The sequence below is a fragment of the Taudactylus pleione genome, unplaced genomic scaffold, assembly GCF_031769625.1.
Source record: "Taudactylus pleione unplaced genomic scaffold, aTauple2 ptg001139l, whole genome shotgun sequence".
Taxonomy (NCBI): Eukaryota; Metazoa; Chordata; class Amphibia; order Anura; family Myobatrachidae; genus Taudactylus; species Taudactylus pleione.
In genome coordinates this window covers 696,865-707,792 of record NW_028285540.1, presented here as the reverse complement: position 1 = coordinate 707,792, position 10,928 = coordinate 696,865, and the positions used below count along the sequence as shown (strand labels likewise).

Sequence of the window (10,928 nt, the reverse complement as noted above, 5' to 3'; positions counted from 1 at the left end):
CCAACTTCCTCCTCAGCGCCAGCTACACCAGTATCCTCATCCTGTTGTACTTCAACAGTGACATCTTCAATTTGCATATCAGCAAGTGGACTCTGGGTGCTCCTTTCAGCACTTGCAGGGGGCGTGCAAATGGTGGAAAGAGCCACCTCTTCCCGTCCAGTGCTGGGAAGATCAGGCATCGCAACCACCACCACACTTGGACTCTCCTTGGAGATTTGTGATATCTTCTTAGAATGCACAGTTCTTCGCTGTGCTTTTGCCAGCTTAACTCTTTTATTTTTTTTAGTGGGAGGAGGGCTTCCATCGTCATGTGAAGCTGAACCACTAGTCATGAACATAGGGAAAGACCTTAGCCATTCCTTGCCACTCCGTGTCGTAAATGGCATATTGGCAAGTTTACATTTCTCTTCAGATGATTTAAATGTTTTTTTCAAGGTCATTTTCCTGAACTTTGTCATTTGGGATTGTATGTGCCCTCTACTATGACATTGGGCATCGGCCTTGGCAGACTACGTTGATGGCATGTTATCGTCTGTCATGACTAGTGGCAGCAGCTTCAGCACTAGGAGGAAGTGGTTCTTGATCTTTCTCTATTTTATTTTTATCAGAGAAAGTTTGGTCCTCCATTTATGTTATATTGATATATATGTGCGGCTAAGACGCACACAAACACAGAAAATAATTTTTTATTTTTGTTGGAGACTAGTGCACTTTGTGGGTTACACCACCCTTTAAGAAATGAGCCAGCCGGCCCTTTACTTATGGGACACAGGCGCACGCTTGGCGCTGCTCCTTTGTTGATGCACGTGCAGCCACAGTGCACACAATTCACAAACACAGAAAATATTTTTTTATTTTGTTTGGAGTGTACTTTGGGAGTTACAGCACCCTTTAATGGTCAAGCCAGCCGGCCCTTTACTTATGACACAGGCGCATGCTTGGCACTACTTTGTTGATGCACGTGCGGCTACTGCGCACACAATTCACAAACACAGAAAATTTTTTTTTTTTTTTTTGTACTTGGGGGGAGCACCCCTGATGGACAAAGCACCCCCTGGACAACACTACAGCACCCCTTTAGGACTGGGACTCTGCACAGGACTTTGGAGTGGACACAGCCCCTATGGACAACTGACTGCACAACACAGTCCAGCCAGCCCCTATGGACTTTGGAGGAGTGGACACAGCCCTTATGGACAACAGCAGCACAACACAACACTACTCTGCACTACACTACACTACACAGCCCAGCCAGCCCTAACTCCCACCCTCCCTCTTCACTGTCCACAGCCGAGTGAGAAAATGTCGCCGACGCGGGTACCTTATATAGGATCCAAAACCCGCGAGACCCGGAAGGCGGGATGATGACGTTTTGCCTCGATTTCAGATCCGAGTCAGGCGGGAAAAGTCGAGCCTGACTTGGATCTGCCTCGGATCGGGGGGGCTCGGATTTCAGAAATCCGAACCCGCTCACCCCTAATTAAAATATTTGCAAATAGGTATCAATATCCGAGCTGGCCTCATCAAAAGGTGGGATGTCCCGATACCGCAGCCTGGCTGACTGACTTACCAATACTGGTGGGGTGGGGGTGTAGGTCTGTGCTCCCAGGGCAGCCCCCAGTACTGCTGCTGCTTGTCCTAGCGCTGCCAGCAACTCCCGCAACTGATCTGCCCCTCCCATGGTAGGCATTGCCCCTGAAGCAGTTGTTCCACTGGTTCCCTGACCCTCGGTCAGCTCCGGTACATCGTCCTCCTCCTCTGGATGATCTTGGTCCCACTGGGCTAGTTTTGCCATTAATACCGCTCTGTTGTCCTCTGCATAAAACTCAATCTGTCTTGTTCGGCAGAGATCCTGCAGTTGTCCCTTCTTGCTATAACGGTAGCATAGTGGTGCTGATTCCATCCCATGCTGTATTTTAAGACTTTATGCTTGAAACCTGGTGTCTGAGTGATCCCACTGTCGCTGCCACCAAATGTGAGGATACGGGGTTCGCTCAATCACGTAGACACCGAGCAGATGAAACTAAAGTCATGGCTTATTTTTCACGGCACACAGAAATAGATAATGTTTAAACACAGGCGCCTGACAGCAGTGACAGGAAAACCTTTTTCCTGTCACCTCATACTCATACATGCCTACTGTACTTTCACGGGAGGCTCACAATTTTTTGGGTAGAGTGGGCATTTCTCCTGCATTCTGCCCACTTCCTAGTGATCCACGGTAATAGCAGGTACGCGTGTAGGGTGAGGGGCTTAATGCAGCGATTCTTCAAGAATTGAGTCATTTAGCCCCACCTTCTATTTAAATTTGCTCCAATCATGAGAATTTCCTGTGAAGGGGGCAGGGCTTAATGACACAAACCATCAGGCCCCACCCCACGCGCAACCAACCTGCTTCTCCCCGGCAGAAAAAAAAGTAGACAAGTATGCTCATACTGCTGCCACCGAACACGTATGTAATTTGGTCAATTCAGTATATGATCCCCCAGTGCCTTCCAAAACCAAACAGTAAGTATTTATGCAGAGAGAGGTGTGACTCCAGGGACTGGCACATAGAGAACATGTAGAAAATATCATTGTCCCCACATATTTTTTCTACATTGTGTCAGTACATGGAGTGGCGCCTCTCTCTGCTTTTACATATATAAGGCACGTGTGTGTGCATATATATGTATACATGTATAGGCTTCACTTACCCACTTTTTTTTTTAATTCGTTCTCAAAATACTATAGGTTATAGATCTAATGTCATCTTAGTGATGTCATAGGACCTAATCTTATTCTCTTCAATACCAAGTGACCCACATGCTCTTAAGTATGGAGGTTTCAAATCTATGTAATTGCTATGTGCCATTCTCCTTTTTTTGTCACGTTAACAAAGGGGTATTTTCTTTTGTTTGTAGACTTTCACATTACACCAGAAGTTCCCAAATGCGGTCCTATATAGATATATGATGTATACACGCAGGCTATAGATATGATGTATACATGCAGGCTATAGATACATGATGTATGCATGCAGGCTATAGATATATGATGTATACACGCAGGCTATAGATACATGATGTATGCATGCATGCAGGCTATAGATATATGATGTATACACGCAGGCTATAGATATATGAAGTATACACGCAGGCTATAGATATATGATGTATGCATGCAGGCTATAGATATATGATGTATACACGCAGGCTATAGCTATATGTGATGTATACACGCAGGCTATAGCTATATGTGATGTATACATGCAGGCTATAGATATATGATGTATACACGCAGGCTATAGCTATATGTGATGTATATATGCAGGCTATAGATATATGATGTATACACGCAGGCTATAGCTATATGTGATGTATACACGCAGGCTATAGCTATATGTGATGTATACACGCAGGCTATAGCTATATGTGATGTATACATGCAGGCTATAGATATGATACTTCATTTATTTTCAAATTTGCAACATAAAATACATAAATAGCATAAATATAATATATATATATATATATATATATATATATATAATAGTCCATAGAAAATCGCACACCTCATCTTATATAATGGGTGCAAGGTAATTAATCATTCAAATGTAATGCTTAAACTGTATCCAAGGAAACAGGGAGCACCAACCAGCACACCAGCTTTGTAGCAAAAAATACATTTATTTAAAAAAAGGCTTATAGTTGCATTCCATCCATGTAGATGACATAATGTTACTTATCATATCGTCGTTGTTATAGGCATATTGATATCTCCCAGCCCGACAGCTGTTTCGGTGTTGCCACCTTCCTCAAGGGTTAGCTATGCCAACTCTAGCAACGAATGCCCTTAAATACCTAACACCCCCATGACGCGTACTCTCACCTGTGCACGCACCTGGCATGTATCACCTCCCATCAGAGCGGCCATCACATCCCAGAAGACGGACTCTCCGCATCCACACCATGATCCACATGGTGGGACGCCATCTTCCGTCAAACCGGAAGTGACGCGCCGGACACAATGGAACTACTGTGGCTTGTATATGTAAGAGGTGCTGCCCATGTGGTGACCTCTGATACACAAGTATGATATAACTGTGATAAGTGCCCCCCTCCCACCCCTGCCCATCACTCATTCCCCGTATATGTAAGAGGTGCTGCCCATGTGGTGACATCTGATACACAAGTATGATATAACTGTGATAAATGCCCCCTCCCACCACTGCCCATCACTCATTCCCCGTATATGTAAGAGATGCCGCCCATGTGGTGACATCTGATACACAAGTATGATATAACTGTGATAAGAGCCCCCTCCCACCACTGCCCATCACTCATTCCCCGTATATGTAAGAGGTGCTGCCCATGTGGTGACATCTGATACACAAGTATGATATAACTGTGATAAGTGCCCCCTCCCACCCCTGCCCATCACTCATTCCCTGTATATGTAAGAGGTGCTGCCCATGTGGTGACATCTGATACACAAGTATGATATAACTGTGATAAGAGCCCCCCTCCCACCCCTGCCCATCACTCATTCCCTGTATATGTAAGAGGTGCTGCCCATGTGCTGACATCTGATACACAAGTATGATATAACTGTGATAAGAGCCCCCTCCCACCCCTGCCCATCACTCATTCCCTGTATATGCAAGAGGTGCCGCCCATGTGGTGACCTCTGATACACAAGTATGATATAACTGTGATAAGTGCCCCCTCCCACCCCTGCCCATCACTCATTCCCTGTATATGTAAGAGGTGCTGCCCATGTGGTGACATCTGATACACAAGTATGATATAACTGTGATAAGAGCCCCCTCCCACCCCTGCCCATCACTCATTCCCTGTATATGTAAGAGGTGCTGCCCATGTGGTGACCTCTGATACACAAGTATGATATAACTGTGATAAGAGCCCCCCTCCCACCCCTGCCCATCACTCATTCCCTGTATATGTAAGAGGTGCTGCCCATGTGGTGACCTCTGATACACAAGTATGATATAACTGTGATAAGTGCCCCCTCCCACCCCTGCCCATCACTCATTCCCTGTATATGTAAGAGGTGCTGCCCATGTGGTGACCTCTGATACACAAGTATGATATAACTGTGATAAGTGCCCCCTCCCACCACTGCCCATCACTCATTCCCTGTATATGTAAGAGGTGCTGCCCATGTGGTGACATCTGATACACAAGTATGATATAACTGTGATAAGAGCCCCCCTCCCACCCCTGCCCATCACTCATTCCCCGTATATGTAAGAGGTGCTGCCCATGTGGTGACCTCTGATACACAAGTATGATATAACTGTGATAAGAGCCCCCCTCCCACCCCTGCCCATCACTCATTCCCTGTATATGTAAGAGGTGCTGCCCATGTGCTGACATCTGATACACAAGTATGATATAACTGTGATAAGTGCCCCCTCCCACCCCTGCCCATCACTCATTCCCCGTATATGTAAGAGGTGCTGCCCATGTGCTGACCTCTGATACACAAGTATGATATAACTGTGATAAGAGCCCCCTCCCACCCCTGCCCATCACTCATTCCCTGTATATGTAAGAGGTGCTGCCCATGTGGTGACCTCTGATACACAAGTATGATATAACTGTGATAAGTGCCCCCTCCCACCCCTGCCCATCACTCATTCCCTGTATATGTAAGTAGTGCTGCCCATGTGGTGACATCTGATACACAAGTAAAACTGATATGAAAATCATTCACTTTTATTGATACATTTATGGGTCTGACATCTTCTAAATTACATTACATTAAATATAGTATTTACACATTTACATACATATGATGAGGACTGAAGATTGGGAGAATCTGGACCTAAATAATAATTAAGAAAAAAAATCCTCATCCTTAAAAATATAAATCATAAGTGGCAGCTTATAATCATGTACTGGTAACCATAAGAGTGTATGCACGGAATAAGCAGAGGGACTTACACCTGGTATCAGGGACTAATCTCTCCCATTATGGAGGAGCTGGTGACAGGAGAGAGCTCAGGAGGATGATGCACTGGTAACCATAGGAGTGTATGCTCGGAATAAGCAGAGGGACTTACACCTGGTATCAGGGACTAATCTCTCCCATTATGGAGGAGCTGGTGACAGGAGAGAGCTCAGGAGGCTGATGCACTAGTAACCATAGGAGTGTATGCTCGGAATAAGCAGAGGGACTTATATACCGTATATCTCTACCTACAGTATAGTTAGGATCTGTGATAGAAGAGGGTTCATGGGACTGCATTGCAGTATACTGATAAAGTGGTTATTTCAGGACGGCAACAGCTGAGACCTATGAGGAGATTTTCAGAGTGAAGATTACACGTCCTTGGAACTTGTCTCTCTCATCTGTGTTTATGATGTTGGCGGCATTAATGCGACACTCCACTGTATGGACCATATCGCGTGTAGCATTCAGGAACTTTACAGCCACAAAAGGCTGGGTGTAGTTTTGCTGTAAAAAAAAGCAAAAATGCTTCAGTAACAGAAAGAAAAACATCATCAGTGAATAAAGTGGTTTATGCAGAGTTAGGAGCAGACAAACCATGGTGGACGGCAGAGAGCCCATGTAACGTGAGCAGACGGACTGATGGTTATGAAGGGATCTGTTACAGCCTAATTCAAATCAAGTAAAAACAAAGCAGCCCAGCAGGGGAGGCTCTTACCTATGACATGGACGGGGGCTACAGCCCAGCAGGGGAGGCTCTTACCTATGACATGGACGGGGGCTACAGCCCAGCAGGGGAGGCTCTTACCTATGACATGGACGGGGGCTACAGCTCAGCAGGGGAGGCTCTTACCTATGACATGGACGGGGGCTACAGCCCAGCAGGGGAGGCTCTTACCTATGACATGGACGGGGGCTACAGCCCAGCAGGGGAGGCTCTTACCTATGACATGGACGGGGGCTACAGCCCAGCAGGGGAGGCTCTTACCTATGACATGGACGGGGGCTACAGCCCAGCAGGGGAGGCTCTTACCTATGACATGGACGGTGGCTACAGCCCAGCAGGGGAGGCTCTTACCTATGAAATGGACGGGGGCTACAGCCCAGCAGTGGTGGCTCTTACCTATGACATGGACGGGGGCTACAGCCCAGCAGTGGAGGCTCTTACCTATGACATGGACGGGGGGCTACAGCCCAGCAGGGGAGGCTCTTACCTATGACATGGACGGGGGCTACAGCCCAGCAGTGGAGGCTCTTACCTATGACATGGACGGGGGGCTACAGCCCAGCAGTGGAGGCTCTTACCTATGACATGGACGGGGGGCTACAGCCCAGCAGGGGAGGCTCTTACCTATGACATGGACGGGGGCTACAGCCCAGCAGTGGAGGCTCTTACCTATGAAATGGACGGGGGCTACAGCCCAGCAGTGGTGGCTCTTACCTATGAAATGGACGGGGGCTACAGCCCAGCAGGGGAGGCTCTTACCTATGACATGGACGGGGGCTACAGCCCAGCAGGGGTGGCTCTTACCTATGACATGGACGGGGGCTACAGCCCAGCAGGGGAGGCTCTTACCTATGGCATGGACGGGGGCTACAGCCCAGCAGGGGTGGCTCTTACCTATGAAATGGACGGGGGCTACAGCCCAGCAGGGGAGGCTCTTACCTATGACATGGACGGGGGCTACAGCCCAGCAGGGGAGGCTCTTACCTATGGCATGGACGGGGGCTACAGCCCAGCAGGGGAGGCTCTTACCTATGACATGGACGGGGGCTACAGCCCAGCAGGGGAGGCTCTTACCTATGACATGGACGGGGGCTACAGCCCAGCAGGGGAGGCTCTTACCTATGACATGGACGGGGGCTACAGCCCAGCAGGGGAGGCTCTTACCTATGACATGGACGGGGGCTACAGCCCAGCAGGGGAGGCTCTTACCTATGACATGGACGGGGGCTACAGCCCAGCAGGGGAGGCTCTTACCTATGACATGGACGGGGGCTACAGCCCAGCAGTGGAGGCTCTTACCTATGACATGGACGGGGGCTACAGCCCAGCAGGGGAGGCTCTTACCTATGAAATGGACGGGGGCTACAGCCCAGCAGGGGAGGCTCTTACCTATGAAATGGACGGGGGCTACAGCCCAGCAGTGGAGGCTCTTACCTATGAAATGGACGGGGGCTACAGCTCAGCAGTGGAGGCTCTTACCTATGAAATGGACGGGGGCTACAGCTCAGCAGTGGAGGCTCTTACCTATGAAATGGACGGGGGCTACAGCCCAGCAGTGGAGGCTCTTACCTATGAAATGGACGGGGGCTACAGGCCAGCAGGGGAGGCAGAAATGGAATAATAAGTGATCAGCAGTGAAACTAATGCCACACCTGGCGCTTCATTAAAAGAAGGTAAGTGTTGCAGTATTTTGCAGCAAGTATTTAAGAGTTTAATTAGAACCTTAGAGACCACAGTCTCTATTGAGACCTCTTACCCTACGCAGAGGAAGGTACCCGGATTTGGACATCTACGTGGGGCCTTTTTTCACTGCAGTGATTTGAGGATATCCACAATTGGAATTACACCTGTCCATTTGGATCGAGGTAACAAATCACTTATATTCAAACCGCAAAATATTGTGATTAATACTGGGACGCCAGTATATTACTCACTGCGGAGTGCAATCCTTCAGGCTGTCTGTATGAGAACACATTTGCTTTCAATTACTAGTTTAATGATACATTTATATTAATTTGTAACAACTCGCATCCAAGGAGCTAGGAACACAGATTTTCTCCACAAAGGAGTGGGAATTTGCAATTGTGAATATATCAACTGTGTTTATATCCTTTTGGTTCTTTATTGTTTAGTATAAATCCAACTGGGGTCTCATTACAAACAGTAACATGTATTATTGTCACTAGTCCCCTTGATAGAGACTTTTTAATACAGTGGTTACACTTCACTATCAAATGTGATGTTATTTGTTGTGTGTTTATTGTTTGTATGTGGTATATATATATTAAATAATTTTATTTATATCAAGCCTCCTGTTTAATCAGACAGCAAACCAAGTTATATTCAAATATCTAAATTGTTAATTTATTCATAAAATACAGTGTTTCGCGCAGTATAATCAGAGCCTCCCCTGTCATACTCCTGAGATTTGATATAAAAATGATTAGAATAATACAGAAGATATCTGTAACTTCTAAATATCTTCTTTGTTTATCATAATCATTTTTATAGTTCACACTCACCAGCTTTGTGGTGCTCCCTGGGACTCCAGCGAGACGGGAGATCCCTGGGACTCCAGCGAGACGGGAGATCCCTGGGACTCCAGCGAGACGGGAGATCCCTGGGACTCCAGCGAGACGGGAGATCCCTGGGACTCCAGCGAGACGGGAGATCCCTGGGACTCCAGCGAGACGGGAGATCCCTGGGACTCCAGCGAGACGGGAGATCCCTGGGACTCCAGCGAGACGGGAGATCCCTGGGACTCCAGCGAGACGGGAGATCCCTGGGACTCCAGCGAGACGGGAGATCCCTGGGACTCCAGCGAGACGGGAGATCCCTGGGACTCCAGCGAGACGGGAGATGAGGTAGCAACAGCTCAGCCTCGCTTCTGTATTGTCAGACACTGCTTACAGAGCTGGGGGCGGGGCCACACCAGACAGTAAGCTGCACATAAAGAGAGCTAATAGAGGCATGCCTTTGAGTATGGGGTGTGTCTTCAGCACTTATGGACACTTTGAAGTGAACTTCCTGGTCACGTAACACATCCAGTGTTTAGAGATCGGATCTCAGTCAACAGAAGCAAGAGAAGACACAGTGATGCAGGTAGGAGAATCAATGGACACTGAAGCTTAGTGTAGTGAGGGGAGAGTTACAGTGAGTAGGGGGTGAGACCGGCTCCCAGCACTTAGACCCATCTCATTGTGTGCCTCCAAAGCCATTGACTATTGCTGGTGCGATAGGAGCCGGGGGTCGCTGGTCCGATAGGAGCCGGGGGTCGCTGGTCCGATAGGAGCCGGGGGTCGCTGGTCCGATAGGAGCCGGGGGTCGCTGGTCCGATAGGAGCCGGGGGTCGCTGGTCCGATAGGAGCCGAAGGGCTTCTCATTGGGAGCACTTTCTGGTAACGGCAGTGTGACCAGGTGACCTCACAGCACAGATTATTTTTGATCCCACTAGATCTTTGAATATTACTGGCAGTAACTGACTCCGCCCACTGCACAGTTACCTTGCTGTCACCACCAAACTCCTTCACCAGCACCTGGAACCGCTTACTTCCACCCAGGCTCGTACCCCCGGCACCTGGAATCGCTTCTTCCAGGCTCCTCTCACTTCTGGGTATGTGTGGGCACACTGCTGTAACACTTCCTGCATAGTGTCGGCTAACTTCTACTCATCCCTCGCCATGGACCAGTCTCCGCAGGGCAGCTGGCAGAGGATGTTAGCTTGGAGACACTGGGCTCAATCCAGAACAGGCAGAGAAGGGAATAGAGTTTTGCACTGGTCAGGTGGTCACAGGATACTGATACAGGCAGAGAAGGGAATAGAGTTTTGCACTGGTCAGGTGGTCACAGGATACTGATACAGGCAGAGAAGGGAATAGAGTTTTGCACTGGTCAGGTGGTCACAGGATACTGATACAGGCAGAGAAGGGAATAGAGTTTTGCACTGGTCAGGTGGTCACAGGATACTGATACAGGCAGAGAAGGGAATAGAGTTTTGCACTGGTCAGGTGGTCACAGGATACTGATACAGGCAGAGAAGGGAATAGAGTTTTGCACTGTTCAGGTGGTCACAGGATACTGATACAGGCAGAGAAGGAATAGAGTTTTGCACTGGTCAGGTGGTCACAGGATACTGATACAGGCAGAGAAGGGAATAGAGTTTTGCACTGGTCAGGTGGTCACAGGATACTGATACAGGCAGAGAAGGGAATAGAGTTTTGCACTGGTCAGGTGGTCACAGGATACT

At 48.2% G+C, this 10,928-nt stretch overlaps 1 protein-coding gene across 1 annotated transcript in view; it reads right to left on the bottom strand.

Moving 5' to 3' along the window:
* Positions 1–5,699: 5,699 nt before the first annotated feature.
* The window catches only part of LOC148453493 (sodium/potassium-transporting ATPase subunit beta-2-like), a 64,375-nt gene continuing 59,146 nt past the window's right edge, over positions 5,700–10,928 (bottom strand). Inside the window, exon 7 of the mRNA XM_088462051.1 lies at positions 5,700–6,462. Within this exon, the coding sequence (XP_088318177.1) occupies positions 6,301–6,462 (162 nt within the window). The 3' untranslated portion in view covers positions 5,700–6,300. The remainder of the gene's footprint in view (positions 6,463–10,928) is intronic.